Source organism: Mirounga leonina, unplaced genomic scaffold (genome assembly GCF_011800145.1).
Source record: "Mirounga leonina isolate KUSES-001 unplaced genomic scaffold, KU_Mleo_1.0 Mir_173, whole genome shotgun sequence".
NCBI lineage: Eukaryota > Metazoa > Chordata > Mammalia > Carnivora > Phocidae > Mirounga > Mirounga leonina.
In genome coordinates, this window is record NW_023270447.1 from 80,406,657 (window position 1) to 80,424,128 (window position 17,472).

General features: G+C 43.8%; 1 protein-coding gene across 6 annotated transcripts in view; it reads left to right on the forward strand.

Moving 5' to 3' along the window:
• The window catches only part of UBR4 (ubiquitin protein ligase E3 component n-recognin 4), a 130,464-nt gene that overhangs the window by 29,918 nt on the left and 83,074 nt on the right, over window positions 1-17,472 (forward strand). For all 6 annotated transcript variants that reach the window (XM_035019630.1, XM_035019631.1, XM_035019634.1 and 3 more), the window contains exons 19-36: window positions 34-316; window positions 1,167-1,302; window positions 2,631-2,710; window positions 3,162-3,290; window positions 4,472-4,654; window positions 4,804-4,926; window positions 5,016-5,245; window positions 7,110-7,231; window positions 8,623-8,720; window positions 10,214-10,371; window positions 11,363-11,572; window positions 12,666-12,767; window positions 13,070-13,170; window positions 13,401-13,599; window positions 13,995-14,183; window positions 14,610-14,673; window positions 16,374-16,565; window positions 17,353-17,423. In XM_035019630.1, the coding sequence (XP_034875521.1) occupies window positions 34-316; window positions 1,167-1,302; window positions 2,631-2,710; window positions 3,162-3,290; window positions 4,472-4,654; window positions 4,804-4,926; window positions 5,016-5,245; window positions 7,110-7,231; window positions 8,623-8,720; window positions 10,214-10,371; window positions 11,363-11,572; window positions 12,666-12,767; window positions 13,070-13,170; window positions 13,401-13,599; window positions 13,995-14,183; window positions 14,610-14,673; window positions 16,374-16,565; window positions 17,353-17,423 (2,670 nt within the window). The remainder of the gene's footprint in view (window positions 1-33; window positions 317-1,166; window positions 1,303-2,630; window positions 2,711-3,161; window positions 3,291-4,471; window positions 4,655-4,803; window positions 4,927-5,015; window positions 5,246-7,109; window positions 7,232-8,622; window positions 8,721-10,213; window positions 10,372-11,362; window positions 11,573-12,665; window positions 12,768-13,069; window positions 13,171-13,400; window positions 13,600-13,994; window positions 14,184-14,609; window positions 14,674-16,373; window positions 16,566-17,352; window positions 17,424-17,472) is intronic.

Sequence of the window (17,472 nt, forward strand, 5' to 3'; positions counted from 1 at the left end):
TCACCAGACACTTTCTCCTTTTCTCTGCGGTAGGTTTTTGTCGACAATGAAGCAGAATGCCCTGCAAGGGGTGGTGCCCAACGAGACGGAAGATTTGAATGTAGAACATCTGCAGCTGCTCCTTCTCATTTTTCACAATTTCACTGAGAAAGGCCGGCGGGCCATACTGACCCTTTTTGTGCAGATCATCCAGGAGTTGAGTGCCAACATGGATGCGCAGGCGCGCTCCGTGCCTCTCATCCTGGCTCGCCTCCTTCTGATCTTTGATTATCTGCTTCATCAGTACTCCAAAGCCCCTGTGTATCTGTTCGAGCAGGTACAGATGAACACACTGTTTTTGCTTTACTAGCTGTTATCGAGTGTTGTTTTTTTTTTTTTAAAGATTTTATTTATTTATTTGACAGAGACACAGTGAGAGAGGGAACACAAGCAGGGGGAGTAGGAGAGGGAGAAGCTGGCTTCCCGCTGAGCAGGGAGCCCGATGCGGGGCTCGATCCCAGGACTCTGGGATCATGACCTGAGCCGAAGGCAGACGCTTAACCGACTGAGCCACGTAGGCGCCCCGAGAGTGTTTTTCTTCTCGAGTTGCCATGATCCAAAGCAAAATGACCTGCTCACTTTAGGTTTTAGACATTTGTTGTGGTAGGTTTATGATTCATCTTAGGAAGACTACTGGACTTGCGTGTGTGCGCTCATGCTTTGTATTTAGCCAGGAGCAGTAAATGTAGGTTATTTGATTTGATGGTTTTGTGAAAATTGGATTATAGGTTCTGTTCACAGGTGTCCTTTGAATTAATCCACTTTACCTGGTGTCCAGCTCAGTGCCCTGAGCATCTGCCCTCCCTGAGTATTTGTTAGTGGTTGAATGATAGTTGAGCAGTAAGTTTTATGGGTTAGTAAACTGTTTTGTTATGGGGATCCAGCATGAGGATGGGAAGGCCAGTTAAGGATTATTCAGCATTTCCTAGAATGTTTGCTTGAGCCCTATTCCCATTATACTTTGGCAAAAAGATGCTCCCCAAAGAAGTCACAGAAACGTCAAAACTTTATTTGGGTTTGTGAGTTTCCCAAGGTTTGATATATTTACGAGTTATCACACCTGCAGTGAGATGCGGAATGTGGCTAGGTATCTTTCTTAATTTGAGTATTAATTTGTGTTTTAAAAGGTGCAGCATAATTTGCTGAGTCCTCCTTTTGGGTGGGCAAATGGATCCCAGGACAGCAACAGCCGCCGGGCGACCACCCCTCTCTATCACGGGTTCAAAGAAGTAGAAGAAAACTGGTCTAAGCATTTTTCATCAGGTCAGAAAGAAGATTGTTAGTAAGAAGCTGACTCACTGGTTCTCACTGGGGGGAGTGAATTTGGTGCTGGAGATTGCTAGAGACTCCTCAAGATTTAGTCTATTCCCTATAGGTGGCAAATACCAAGGGATTCAAAACCTTTTTGGAAATAGACTGTCACATATCCCACATTGATTTTTTTTTTTTTAAGATTTTATTTATTTATTTGACACAGACACACAGCGAGAGAGGGAACACAAGCAGGGGGAATGGGAGAGGGAGAAGCAGGCTTCCCGCAGAGCAGGGAGCCCGATGCGGGGCTCAATCCCAGGACCCTGGGATCATGACCTGAGCCGAAGGCAGACGCCTAACAACTGAGCCACCTAGGCACCCACCCACATTGATTTAAAAACAAAAAGGAAAACAACATTGAGACATAAGAATTAGGAATTCTTGTGTCTGCTCATAGAGTGCAGTACATGGATTCCTGCCACTGTGAGTGATTACATTTACTTTTCCATTATAGGAATGTGGTTCTAGCCCAGAGGCTAAACTTCCTTTTGGATCATGGTGGGATACTGTTCAGAAAATAATGGGAGCCATGACCTTTTCTCTGGTGTTTCTCACCTTCTCTGTGGTGTTCCTCACCTCTGTGGTGTAGAGCAGTTGTCCATTCTTTTGATGAAATGCCTCTTGTGTTTATTTTTGTTTGTTTATTTTTATTTTAAGATTTTATTTATTTATTTGACAGAGAGAGCACAAGCACGGGGAACAGTAGAGGGAGAGGAAGAAGCAGGTTCCCTGCCGAGCAGGGAGCCCAATGTGGGGCTCGATCCCAGGACCCTGGGATCATGACCTGAGCTGAAGGCAGACGCTTAACGACTGAGCCACCCAGGCGCCCCGATTTTATTTATTTATTTGACACAGAGAGCGAGTTAGCGAGAGCAGGAACACAAGCGGGGGAGTGGGAGAGGGAGAAGCAGGCTTCCCACCGAGCAGGGAGCCCGATGCAGGGCTCGATCCCAGGACCCTGGGATTATGACCTGAGCTGAAGGCAGATGCTTAATGACTGAGCCACCCAGGCGCCCCTAGAGCAGTGGTTCTTAACTAAGGATGCGGGGACATTTGGCAGTGTCTGGAGACCTGTTTGGTTGTCACAGCGGGGAGGGTGCTAAACATCCTGTCGTGCACAGGACTTTAGCAAAGAATTACCTGGCCCCGAATGTCAGTAGTGCCAAGGTTGTTTGTGTCTTCAGGTGTCCAAAGTGTTTATTTAGTTTTTACATTTTATACTTTCTAAACAGAGTTGAGAATGAAACCATTCTTTTAACGAGCCCCCTGTTTTTCAGATGCTGTCCCACAACCCAGATTCTACTGTGTCCTGTCCCCAGAAGCCTCAGAGGATGATTTGAACCGACTCGATTCTGTGGTACCAGGAATTTTAAAACCCCATTTTACATGTGGGTCAGATGGTTTCCACCAAAATCAGTCTGTCAGGGGAAAAGGGAATGACTTGCTTTTTGTAATGAGGGAATTTGGCCTGTATTCGGATTTGAACTTATTCTAGTAGGAATATGTTATTTGCTGGGCTCTACTTTTGCCGTAGGGGCACCTTCTTCCTGTCTCTGTTAGCATCTTCACATGCAGATATTTTTAATGGAAAAAATAGTTAACATCATTCTAATACCTGCCCTTGTGTGCTCACAATAGTCCATAAACTGAGAGAGGTCCCTGAATGGGAATCTTGCTGCAAGGAGAAATTCTTACCTGTAATTTGAATGAGCTATTTTGTCAGTCATGAGATTAAATGATAGTGTATGGGTAGTAGACAAAATATCTCAAAAAAATAAGAAAAAATGTTTTTTTTCTCTCGATATTAGGCATGTGATGTTCTTTTCTCTAAGCTTGTCAAGTATGATGAGCTTTACACTGCACTGACATCCCTGCTTGCAGCTGGATCCCAGCTTGATACAGTCAGGAGAAAGGAAAACAAGAATGTAACGGCCTTGGTAAGACCACTGAAGCCCAGGCTGATTATAAAGAGTTTGGAATGTGTTTGATAATTGGGTAGCGGTTCTACCAGAAATTTCTTCCTGGGATCTAATCAGTTACTGAATTATCTGTTTCCAGAACTGACTGATACTTCAGGATTTTTTTTTTTAATTTTTTTTTTATTCTTATGTTAATCCCCATACATTACATCATTAATTTTAGATGAAGTGTTCCATGATTCATTGTTTGTGCATAACACCCAGTGCTCCATGCAGAATGTGCCCTCCTCAATACCCACCACCAGGCTAACCCATCCTCCCACCCCCTCCCCTCTAGAACCCTGTTTGTTTTTCAGAGTCCATCGTCTCTCATGGTTCATCTACCCCTCCGATTTCCCCTGCTTCATTCTTCCCCTCCCGCTACCTTCTTCTTCTTCTTCTTTTTTTTCTTAACATATATTGCATTATTTGTTTCAGAGGTAAAGATCTGAGATTCAACAGTCTTGCACAATTCACAGCGCTTACCAGAGCACATACCCTCCCCAGTGTCTATCACCCAGTCACCCCATCCCTCCCACCCCACCCCCCACTCCAGCAACCCTCAGTTTGTTTCCTGCGATTAAGAATTCCTCATATCAGTGAGATCGTATGATACATGTCTTTCTCTGTTTGACTTATTTCACTCAACATAATACCCTCCAGTTCCATCCACGTCGTTGCAAATGGCAAGATCTCATTCCTTTTGATGGCTGCATAATATTCCATTGTATATATATACCACATCTTCTTTATCCATTCATCTGTCGATGGACATCTTGGCTCTTTCCACAGTTTGGCTATTGTGGACATTGCTGCTATAATATATATATATTTTTAAAGATTTTATTTGGGAGAGAGAGCGAGAGAGAGATTGAGAGTGAGCACAAGTGGGGAGGGGGGCAGGACGGGCAGAACGAGAAGCAGGCTCCCTGCTGAGGAGGGAGCCCGACGTGTGGCTCAATCCTAGGACCCTGCTTTGTTATTATATATATTCTCTGTCAAAGACCTGCAGAGCAGACTTGCAAGCCAGATCTTAGTTGAAGGTCAGGACTGCACACAGTCTGCTTTAAACATTGTATTTGGAATGGTTCTTACTGTTCGGGGGCTCGTGGCTCGATACCAAGTGCCACTGCTGTGACCACTCTTTTTGCTTCTTCCAGGAGGCCTGTGCCCTTCAGTGTTACTTCTTGATACTGTGGAGGATCCTGGGGATTTTGCCACCATCAAAGACCTACATGAACCAGCTGGCTATGAACTCACCTGAGATGAGTGAATGTGACATCTTACACACCCTGCGCTGGTCTTCCCGCCTTCGCATCAGCTCTTATGTCAGCTGGATAAAGGTACCACGGTGTCACACAGGGCTTGCTGCCGAGGGGTGGCCAAAGCCACCATGCTCTGTACTTGTGGGAACTTGTTAGTGTTTAAGGGTAATGAAAGCTTTAGACTCTATCTGTAATAATCTGAACACTTTTTCTTGCTGTCCAAACAGGATCACCTTATCAAACAGGGCATGAAGGCGGAACATGCTGGTTCTCTCCTAGAACTGGCATCCACCAAGTGCAGCTCAGTGAAATATGATGTTGAAATTGTAGAGGAATACTTTGCTCGACAGGTATGTTCATTTTGGGTCCATAATACCAGGATTTAGCTTGTGCCGTAGCCCTTTGCCACAACTAATTAATATTTTGGGTACTTTTAAAGATCTCGTCATTCTGTAGCATCGACTGTACCACCATCTTGCAACTCCATGAAATTCCAAGTCTGCAGTCCATCTACACCCTTGATGCTGCCATTTCGAAGGTCCAGGTCTCCCTGGATGAGCATTTTTCCAAGATGGCCGCCGAGACTGATCCTCATAAGTCTTCTGAGATCACCAAGAACCTGCTTCCAGCCACTCTACAACTCATTGACACCTATGCATCATTCACTAGGTGTGACGGGCTGCCTGACCACAGATGTTGGAAATGGGGAATGGAGATCCTTTGGCTGTTTACTTTCTTAGGAGCCTGAAAATTCTTCAAATTGAGCTTGGTGGTTCTAAGTACTGTTCACTGTGCAGATCCTTAAGGACTGAGAATCTTACATTTTTTTCTTTTTGTCAGCTCAGGGTTTTTTTCTCTCTTGGTAAAATGTTTTTTTCTCTAATATAAAGAAAGGGATGCCTGATGAGAGAATTTTCAAATAGTTCACGAAGAGTCAAGAAGAAGTTTGATTTCTATAAATCTTTAAATATTTTGTAGCATTTAACTTGTAGGATACAAGGAAAGATAATGAAATTTCCCCAAACATGTCATTTCTGTCATTCACTAAGATGAAGCTTTAAATGCTTTTTAAATTTCATGTAGGTAGTTAGAGAAATTTTGTAATGAGTCGGGGATTATTTTGAAATCTAGTCCTTTCTAAAATAATACACATTGTAAATTGCACGCCCTATAGACTACTTCTGCATGATGTTTAAATACTTGGAATCTACGTTCAGTGTATAAAGATGGGGAGTTTATTCACAAAACAAAATTTATGGCTTTTCCTACATGGGAAGAACTGGCAAAACTGCGTCTGACTTGCCACGTAACATTAGCACACCAGAGTTGAGGAATGGCTACCCTGTGTAGCTGTTCTCACTGGGCCCCTTTACGCTTATTTACTTTCTCTGGTCCCTGTAGGATTTCACTGTTCAGCTCCTGTTCTATGGAGCTTTTATGCTAAAAGGGACTTGGGTCATTGTAAAGCTTAACTAAAGCCTAAGTTTGAATGTCTTGGAGTAAGTAGAGCGAAGACTATTGTTGGAGGCACAGTTCTTGACGATACATGAGCAATAGGCATGAGTAGCAAATGGGAGAGCTTGCTATGTGTCAGGTATTTTTCTAGGTGCCGGGGGGATTGCAGTAGCAAAGCTGACCAAGTCCCTGCCCTCTGAGAGCTTCTAGACTCCTATCTGGCCCATTAGGCCAACTCTTTATACAATAAGCTGTTAATAAATATTCCTGGCAAGTAAGTTTGGGAAGTCCTGAGTAAATACAGGTGAACTGCTTTTGAAAAAGTGTAGAACAGTTGACCTTTGAACCCCGTGGGGTTGGAAGCACCAGTCTCCCTATGCAGTTGAAAATATGCATAGAACTTTTGTTTTCCCCCAAACATAACTACTCGTAGCCTACTGTTGACCCAGATGGGGAAGTAAAAGGACTTGAGTAGGACTGGAGTTAAGGGTGGTAGTTGCCCTCTAAATTTATAGCCGTTTGTATTTTCCTGAACTGAAGTAATTGCCTTATTGATAACATAGAGTGTCCATTAGCACATATTTTGTATATATTTGTATCATATACTGTATTCTTACAATTAAGCTAGTGAAAAGAAAATGTTATTAGGAAAATCATAAGGAGGACAGAATATGTTCACAGTAGTGTATTTTATTTATTGACAAAAATCTGTGTGTAAGTGGACCTGTGCGGTTAAAACTCCTGTTGTTCAAAGGTGAACTATACTTCTCAGAGCCTTCAGTATATACACTGCCAATCTTCCAAGACCAGGGGGAGGTGGGTAGATAGTGTTCAATGTTTGCCAAGCTCATTTGTCCTGGAATTGTGTTTTGGGGACATTTCAGAGGATGGAATATTCTTTGGAAAATAGCTACCCATTGGAATTTTTACGAGATCACAAAGGGGCAGGTACTGTCAACTACATTTAATAGATTAGGAAACGGAGGTACAGGTGTTTCAATTTGTCTAGGGCAGTTTCTTCTAACTATGATGGGAGTAGGTTCTTCAGCTTTCATGTATCCCCTGTTTTTTTCTTCAGAGCCTATTTGCTGCAGAACTTTAATGAAGAAGGATCCACTGAAAAACCTTCCCAGGAGAAATTGCATGGCTTTGCTGCCGTTTTGGCTATTGGCTCTAGTAGGTGCAAGGCAAACACTCTGGGTAAGTGAATGTGCTTTTTGAAATGCTGTTACCACTAGTAGGACGAGTCCTACCACTTGTCTACCTGTCTACTGACATTTGCCACTTACTGGAACCTTTCTGTGTATCAAACATTGACATAGGTTTATCTCTGTCAGTCCTCTCAGAAGCTTTATGAAGTGTTATTTTCCCCTCTTACTCCGTAGGAGACTAAGTCTTAGAGAAGTTAATTTGCCCAAGATCCTACGTCTTGCAGGATGTGGAGGCTGGGATCCAAACCAGTCATTTGGTTCTAAAGCATTAGCCTGTGTTCTCCTTTTCATTTATGGAGATCAGGGAGATCAGCAAGCTGCTGCTTCGTGCTGGGCAGACCTCTTCCCCATGTTAGGAATGATCTGGTAGAAATGGAGGCTGGGGAAGCAAAAGGACCTGAGCAGGACTGGAGTTAAGAGCAGTCATTACCCTCTCAATTTATAACTCTTTGTATTTTCCTGAATTGCAAGCTTTAAATGCCCTTTCAGTGTTCAGATAGTCACACTTTTGGAAATTAAATTCTCCTACTTCATGGAATGCTGTTCTTTTTTTTTTTTTTTTAAAGATTTTATTTATTTATTTGACAGCACGAGAGAGCACAAGCAGGGAGAGCAGCAGAGGGAGAGGGAGAAGCAGGCTTCCCGCTTAGCAGGGAGCCCAGTGTGGGGCTCAATCTTGGGACTCTGGGATCTGACCCGAGCTGAAGGCACATGCTTAACTGACTGAGCCACCCAGGCGCCCCTGGAATGCTGTTCTTGATGCGCATTAAGAATCCCTGCCCTCGGGGGCACCTGGTGGCTCAGTCAGTTAAGTATCCGACTCTTGATTTCGGCTCAGGTCCTGATCTCCGTGTGGTGGCATCGGGCCTGTGTCAGGCTCTGTGCTCAGCAGGGAGTCTGCTTGAGATTGTCTCTCTTTTTTGCTCCCCCACCTCTGTCTCTCACTCTGTCTCCGAAATGTATAAGTAAATCTTTAAAAAAAGAAAAAGAATCCCTGCCCTCAGATTTGTCTTGAGAGAAGAGACTAAGGTGCTACCTGTTTGTGGAAGGTGTAACAGACGCTGAGTAGTGATTTCAGCCTGACTTGTAGTGACATGCTCCCGCTTTGTATCCCTTTCTCAGCTGTCGTCTTTACTTGCGAGATTAGAAAGTGACTATGATGGGAAATGAAAACCTTATAATTGACATTGTTAGCTATTAAGCAATTAGCTAGTTCTTGGATGTAGTACTGCTATTGAAAGATCCATCTAAGCGATCTTAGTAATTATGTTGACAGATTGGGCAATGGTGTATCTTTCTGCATTTGGGCTTGGCTTTAAAATAGTATGTGTCATTTTTTTCTCTCTTGTGATGAGTCCTCGTCCTTCCTGTCGCCTCCAGGTCCCACACTGGTTCAGAATTTACCATCCTGGGTGCAGGCTGTGTGTGAATCTTGGAACAACATCAACACCAATGAGTTTCCCAACATCGGATCCTGGGTGAGTGTCTGTTCTCAGAGTAGGGATGTGGAGCGCTAGCCATTCTGTGTTCTGTTCTTATTCCTTAGGCTGAAAGTAACTGCCAAGAGGTCTTGGTATGCTGCAATATATTTGCTATGGTTGAATTGATAATCAAAGGCTTAAATTACCCAAATGGTACCCAGGTGGTTGTTTTGTTAAGAAATCTGTGTTACTGTGTTATAAGACAGCCGTTTTATTATTTGCTTTGTTTCCTTATCTCTTTAATACTGGGATGTGAAGATTAATTGTATTAAATGTAAGGTGCCTGGCACAGTCTTTGGCTCCTGAATTCTCAGTAAATGTGAGCTGTTTTCATTTTCTTTTTAGGAAAAATATCAGGAACCTGCTTTTTTTTTTTTTTTTAAAGATTTTATTTATTTATTTGAGACAGAGAGAATGAGAGAGAGAGAGCACATGAGAGGGGGGAGGGTCAGAGGGAGAAGCAAGCTCCTTGCTGAGCAGGGAGCCCCTTGTGGGACTCGATCCAGGGACTCCAGGATCATGACCTGAGCTGAAGACAGTCGCTTAACCAACTGAGCCACCCAGGCGCCCGAACCTGCTCCTTTTGTCATAGTTTTCTAGGGTAGCTTTCAGGTTCTGGAGGCTGTTGGAAGACTGGAGTCTCCTGTCAGTTCACTTGACCTTTGTGTCTGCTCTGCTCAAATTATCTCTATTAACATATTATTCCCTTGTCACAGTTCTTTGTGAAAGTCAAGCATTGTAATCTTGTTATCCCTGCTTTATAATTGTGATCTCTATTTACATCACCCGGAGCGGAAGGATAATGAAGATATTTTATTGGAGACTCTATTGCTTTGCAAAATACATCTCCTTCTTAATTATTATAGATAGTAGTTTTAGTGTTAAGTAGAATATATTCTAATTATTTGAAAACTGGTGTTGGGTATCTTAACATTTTAACATTGTTGTACTAACATTTTAACTTTTTAGCTTTTTTTTTTAAGAGGAGGAGAGAGGGGGAGGGGTAGAGGGAGAGGGAGAAAGAATCTCAAGCGGACTCCCCGCTAAGCACGGAGCCTGATGAGGGCTCCATCCCATGACCTTACTAAGATCATGAGCTGAGCTGAAACCAAGAGTCATACGCTCAACTGACTGAGCCACCCAGGCGCCCAAGAGAGAGAATCTTAAGCAGGCTCCATCTCATAACCCTGAGATCATGACCTGAGCCGAAATCAAGAGTTGGATGCTCAACCGACTGAGCCACCCAGGCGCCCTTTAACTTTTTAAATTTTAAGTTACCTTTGTACTAACTAAAAATTGTTAACTGCTTCCTTCGCTCTACCCCACTTTCCTTCCCAGGATGAGTAATAGTGTATACTGAGTAGAGCCATTGTCTGGAAACCTCAGTGGGTCTTGGTTTATGCCACCGGGTTCTTTTCCCCCCACGTGAGAATTTTTATCCCTGCTAGATAGACGGTCTGTCCATTCATGTCTGTTTTGTTTCCTTTCAGCGCAATGCCTTTGCTAATGACACCATCCCTTCGGAGAGTTACATCAGTGCTGTGCAGGCTGCTCACCTGGGGACTCTTTGTGGCCAAAGTCTGCCCCTGGCTGCTTCTCTGAAGCACACCCTCCTCTCACTGGTCAGGCTGACCGGAGATCTTATTGTGTGAGTATCTACTACAGAGCCCTGCGTGCTCTCTATTTCTGTGTTCTTTCGTAGCTAAAGGAAGATGGAGTTCATAATCGTGTAGTAATGCTTTTCTTGTATGCTTCTGTAGCAAAGAGAGTCTGTTGTTTCAGAGTGGACTGTGAGCATTAATCTAGAATGTGATGTGAAAGGTAGCAGAATACCTCCTCCCCTCTGGCAGAAGAGGCCATCCAGGCTTTAAATCATACTGTAATTTTGAGGTGCTTTGGGTTGGAGTTTTAAGGTGGCAGTGATAGATTTCAAATCATGCATCTCCAGAATCCTTGCGGGAGTTAGCCTCTGCTCTTGTGGGGCCTGGGGCAGGCCAGGGAGGCACTGCTTTGTCTTCCTGTACATAGGACCCAGGTGAAGGCCTCTATCACATCGCCTTGAAAGTGATCCAGATTCCTGGCAGTTCTACGAAAGTTGTCTGGGATGGGTTTCTAGCTTAGGTTTCAGTTAATTTTCTTTTCTTTTTTTTTTTTTTTTTTTAAGATTTTATTTATTTATTTGAGAGAGAGAGAATGAGAGACAGAGAGCATGAGAGGGAGGAGGGTCAGAGGGAGAAGCAGACTCCCCGTCAAGCAGGGAGCCCGATGCGGGACTCGATCCCGGGACTCCAGGATCATGACCTGAGCCGAAGGCAGTCGCTTAACCAACTGAGCCACCCAGGCACCCTTCTTTTCTGAATATTAAAAAGTACATTTTATATTGTTAATTGTTAAATTAACAGTTTAACTTCTCACGTGGACTTCTCACGTAGAATGATTTTTGTTTTGTTTCTGATATAATAATGAAAAATAAAATTATGAAGTTGTATGATTACGCTGTATGTAAAAAATATCAAGGGGAAAAAGATAGGAATAAAAGCCCTCCTCCCTCAGTAAATGATTGAGTTGCCCTATCCTTGCCATTGCAGCTTTGTGGCAGGAGTATATTCACTAACATGGTTTCATTTTCTTTGCTGAAGTTGGTCCGATGAGATGAACCCGCCACAGGTAATTCGGACCCTTCTTCCCCTTCTTTTGGAGTCGAGCACTGAGAGCGTCGCTGAGATCAGTAGCAACTCCCTGGAGCGCATCCTGGGCCCTGCGGAGTCTGAGGAGTTCTTGGCTCGAGTGTATGAGAAACTGATCACTGGTTGTTACAACATTCTGGCCAATCATGCAGATCCCAATAGGTGAGCCTGATTGAGGGGGTGGTCAGGCTCCCGTGACCTCCTGCTGCTTGCAGCCGTATATACCAGTGCTGCTTTCTTTATGTCATTAATTAATGGCTTATTGTGCTTTTTAACAGACAGTTCTGTACTTGTGTTCATTTTATGTTCTTGGGGACATGCACGAAAGGTTATTTGGAATCCGCTTTTATGATTGTTAGGAATCCATGTTGAGAAAGTGGAAGGCTTAAATGGTTCAGATTTGGAAACTTTAAGTAATTGAACAGATGCTTATCAAGCGCCTTACTTGATGTAATGAACTGTACAAAGGAGCTTTGTAGAATTTCTAATATTTTTAGAACCATGCCTCTGAGATGGGTGGTGGGGACTTCCCTAAACCAAACCATTGTTTGACTTCGGTAGTTTAGGCCGTAGTGATGTGGGCGAGTCCTTAAGAGCAGCAGAGTGAGTTGCAGCTTTGTCCCACTGAGAACTGTACTAATGAAGGGTCCGAGTGTGGACATTGCTGGCTTTTTGTTGTTGACTCCAGAGTTTCATCAAGCATTTCTTTTTTTTCTTTTCCTCCCTCCCTCCTTTCCCTTCCCTTTCTTTCTTCCTTCTTTCCCCTCTCCCTCCCTCCCTCCCTTCCTCATCTTTCCTTCCTCCCTTCCTTCCTCTTCCTTCCTTCTTTCCTTCCTGTTTATCTGTAATTTGAAACAGCAGCAACGATTCTTTGAACTCTTAGCCATTGACTGTGTCCTTTAAGGTTTTAGGAACTCGTTTTGTTACAGTTTAATGTGTTAGATATGTACTGACCTCCTGTGTAGCCAGGCTTTATGCTAAGCTTTGAAAAAATTTTTTTAAGGATTTTATTTACTTATTTGACAGAGATAGAACACAAGCATGGGGAGAGGCAGAGGGAGAGGGAGAAGCAGGCTTCCCACCGAGCAGGGAACCCGACTGAGCCACCCAGGCGCCCCTTATGCTCAGCTTTGAAAAAAAAATTGAATATTGCCCTTAAGGTTTAGTCATAAACTTTGGATTTTTAAAAATCAGTATTAGGAAGACATTGAAACAGACCTTATTTCTGGTAGTTAATTCTTCTTTTGGTCCTCAGTGGACTGGATGAATCCATCTTGGAGGAATGTCTCCAATATTTGGAAAAGCAACTGGAGAGCAGCCAGGCTCGTAAAGCTATGGAGGAATTTTTCTCTGACAGGTGAGCCGTGTTTTGTTTTACTCAGTGAACATTTTTTGAATGTCTCCTGAAAGCATTAGGTATTTTTGTCTCAGGGAACACTTAAAGCCTGCTTTAGGTGTTTGTACCGGGGGGAGGACTTAGATTAATTGCTGGTCCTTCAGGTTATTGATGAGGGGTTGATTTCATGAACACCTAGTGTCGTTGACTGACAAGTGACCAGTCCCCTGAGGGGAGATGACATTGTGAAGAAATAGAAGCGGATGCCTTTTTATGTGAGGCTTAATGTGATTCTCCCCTTTTTTACTCCTTCTGCCTCCCAGTGGGGAACTCGTGCAAATCATGATGGCAACAGCCAATGAGAACCTCTCTGCTAAATTCTGTAACCGAGTTCTGAAATTCTTCACCAAACTCTTCCAGCTGAGTGAGTGACAGTTTTTAGTAATCTTTTTACGGGAACTTTGATGTCCAGCTAATACTGTGCATATCTTCTGCCCAAGTATAACTACCGAGTAACAAGTGCAGAGAATCCCTGCAAGGAAGTTGGGAAGGCAGTTGGAAACTTGCCCGAAGCCTTTCCTGGCTCCTAGTCAGCGCCTTCCCTCCTGTCCCTCACCCTCCGTCACTGACCGCAGCCTCTTGGTCTGTCCCTAGCTGAGAAGAGCCCAAACCCGAGCCTTCTGCATCTCTGTGGCTCTCTGGCACAGCTGGCTTGCGTGGAGCCCGTGCGCCTCCAGGCCTGGCTCACCCGCATGACTGCGTCGCCCCCCAAAGACTCTGACCAGCTGGATGTGATTCAGGAGAACCGGCAGCTGTTGCAGCTGTTGACTACGTACATCGTTCGGGAAAACAGGTAGAGCACATGCATTTGAGTCACGTGTCCCTAAGAGCCCCAGATGAATGTTGACAGCATTTGCGACGTTCTTTCCTTCAGGCATTGGTCCTTAGCATTTTGAGCGACTCCGGAGCTCCTCTCATTAGACTTAAGGAATCTAGTGGAGCTCCTTAATTTCTCCTGTGGAAAAACTTTTGCAGTGACTGGGCCTGTCAGTTGTCACATGGATGAATGTTCTGTGCTCTAATAGCTGAAGTCCAAAACTGGGTGCATATATATGGAGTGGGGAGAAAGGGGGCGGGGAGAGTCATGTATTTAATGTTTAATTTTCAATGTCTCTTACTTTTATAAATTTAGAAGTACGGTCAGATTCCTCTTGTTTACTTATTAATTTGCTGTTTCTTTTCTACCAGCCAAGTTGGAGAAGGCGTGTGTGCTGTGCTTCTGGGCACCCTGATCCCCATGGCGACAGAGATGTTGGCCAATGGTGATGGGACTGGTTTCCCTGAACTCATGGTTGTGATGGCCACACTGGCCAGTGCAGGTCAAGGTGCCGGCCATCTTCAGCTTCACAATGCTGCTGTGGACTGGCTGAGTAGATGGTAAGATGATGAAATTGGAGGGGCCTATCTATAGGTGCAGCGTTGCTCTTAGAGAGAAGGGGGATAGATAATGAATTACAAGTTATTTTCTTTGTAGCTTGGAGTGAGTATAAAAGAACTTGAGTCTCTACCTTTTTATTGGGGATTGAGGGAGTAGTCTGTAACTGTTCACTTGAGACTCAATCTTTGTTACATTCTTATAGGGCTTCCTGTTCATTATCCTTAGGAGAAGTCTTAGAGAAAGTGTATCAAGTGTCAGTGATAAGACCAGAGCACCTACACCTCAGTGTTTTCTAAGAATGCCTTTGCTTCCCAGTGTCACAAATTGATGCAGGATTCATGAAAACTGCTTCCTTTTCTTTGGTTCCTTAGATGATTTTTGTGTCTCACCTGTCCCCCCCCGCCTTTTTTTTTCCTTTGGGACAGCAAGAAATACCTATCACAGAAGAATGTGGTTGAAAAACTGAATGCCAATGTAATGCATGGAAAGGTAAGCAAAGTGAAGCATGACAGCAATCAGGGACTGATGATGATTCTTTGTGATCCATAGAAGGCTCTCCGTTTGACTGGCTTCTGGCCTTGGCCAGCCTGGGTATAGTTTCAAAGCCCTAGGAGTTTGTAACATGAACGGCATGCCCTCGGGCCTCTGCTGGGTTGTGAGGAGTGATGGGGGGAAATAACAGGGTAAACAAAAAACATCCAGCTGAATCCTTAAAACCTAGTGAATTCTTGCTGTTTTTTAGACATTAGTATGCTGTAGAAAATTGTTTCCTGCTCCTGCATTGGAACTGGGTACTCTGAGTAGGTGGTATATGGGGTCACCGACTGACTTTTTTGCTCTAGTCCACGTACTAGAATTGTTTAATTTACCTGAAGGTTCAGGTCACCTCTGCGAAGAATGGTTTTAAACTGACAGAAGTCTTGCATGCAGGCATTCTTCTCCTCCCCTTGCCCCACCATGAACCTGACATAGGTGGCTAAGAGCAGCTAACTGACCTCTGAGACCCAGCACTGCACCATTCATGTCTCCTTCCTTTCTTGCTAGTCTTTGTCCTCTCAGCTCTGAACTGTCAGAGCGCCTAGGGAAGGAACTTAGAAATATGAGGCCTTGATGCCAGGCTCCAGGGATTTTTAGGCAAACATGAGCAGTGGTTTGCTGGAAAATTTCGCTTGATTTCTGAAGCTGTTCCTCCCTACTGCATAAGTTTAAAACCCAGTAACGTAAATGTCTTTTACTAATGGTTAAAAAAAATGCTATTGGTAGGAAAAAAGCCAATGAGAGCCCATTCATACTTTTAATCTAGTTTTTTTATTATATTGAGGTATCCTTGACATGTAACACTATATTATTTTCAGGTGTACAGCGTAATGATTAGATGTTTGTGTAGGTTGTGAAGTGATCACCACAATAAGGCTAGTTAACATCTGTCTCCATACATAGTTGTAAAATGTTTTTTTCTTGTACTGAGGACTTTTAAGACCTATTCTCTTAGTGACTTTCAAACATGCAATACAATATATTGTTAACTATTGTCCCCATGCTGTGCATTATATCCGTGTGACTGACTTATTTTATAACCGGAAGGTTGTATCTTTTGAACGCCCTTCATCCATTCTCCACCCACCCCCTGCTCCTGCCTCTGGCAACCACCATTCTTCTTGAATGGTTTTTGCCTCCAATTCTACTCTGTTTTCCTGATTTCATTTTTACCTCATTTTACAACATTTCGTAGAGGGCTGTCTTCGTGTTTGAGAATGAATGAATCACATTAATTCAGCCCAATGTATTAACTGCTACATGCGGTCACAGTGCTCAGAGCTGAGGAAATGGGTAATTAAAATGTTTTTTTGTCTGCTTTTATACCAAGTCTCTGATCTTGAGCTGTATTTATTTATTTATTTTTTTAAAGATTTTATTTATTTGAGAGAGAGAGAATGAGAGACAGAGAGCACGAGAGGGAAGAGGGTCAGAGGGAGAAGCAGACCCCCTGCTGAGCAGGGAGCCCGATGCGGGACTCAGTCCCGGGACTCCAGGATCATGACCTGAGCCGAAGGCAGTCGCTTAACCAACTGAGCCACCCAGGCACCCTGATCTTGAGCTTTATTGAGGAGAGTTTGAGAAAACATAGTACACAATAATCACATATGGAGAACTGGTTTCTGTGGTTTGATGGTGGTCTTTTCTTCCAGCATGTGATAGTCCTGGAGTGCACGTGCCACATTATGTCTTACTTGGCCGATGTCACCAATGCCCTGAGCCAGAGCAATGGTCAAGGCCCAAGTCACCTCTCGGTGGATGGGGAGGAGCGGGCCATTGAGGTGGACTCAGACTGGGTGGAGGAGTTGGCAGTGGAAGAGGAAGACTCCCAGGCTGAGGATTCAGTAAGTACCACGTCATCATCCAGGCAACCATGCCAGTTTATTAATGGCTGACTGGCACTGACAGAGCTCATGCTAACAACAAGCCTTTGGCCCTCTTTTCTAGCTCCTGTGAGCTTCAAAACTCACCCACTCCTGTCTGTTTTCTCCCACTTTATATGACTAATGCCAGACTGATTTTCCAGGTCTGCAGAATAAGCTGTAGGGATCTGATCTCTTAGGGAAGGGACTGTTTAATAAGCACATGGCTTCTTCCATGCAGAGTCACTTACTCTGCAGTTGTTCGGTGTTTGTATCCTAAGTGGAGTCTTAGGGATGATTTCTTCATGGGGATGGTGTGAGCTCTCTTACAGAGAAAGCTTAAGATTTCTTTTATTTATTTATTTTAGAGATTTATTTATTTGAGAGAGAGATGGGGAGAGGGAGGGTGAGCATGTATGAGCAGGGGGAGGAGCAGAGGGAGGGGGGGAGAGAGAGAGAGCCCCAAGCAGACTCCCTGCTGAGCACTGAGCCCGATGCAGGGCTTGACCCCACGCCCCTGAGATCATGACCTGAGCCAAGACTAAGTCAGATGCTCAACCGACTGAGCCACCCTGGCACCCCTAGATTTTTTTTTTTTTCTTTTCTAATCATAAAACCTTAAGCTCTCACCTGGAATTGTAGCACGTTTATAGCCTGCAGATAATTTCAGGGGGTAAGTTTTACTGGTCATTTAGGAATCGACTGTTTATTCTCTGTAGGCCTGTGTAGAGGGTATATTTCTGATTAAAAAGATTTATTATCTTTGAAGGATGAAGATTCTCTTTGTAATAAACTCTGCACTTTCACGATCACTCAGAAAGAATTCATGAATCAGCATTGGTAAGAGTAGTTCATTCTTTCAGGTGAGGATTTGTTGGGCCTTGGACTG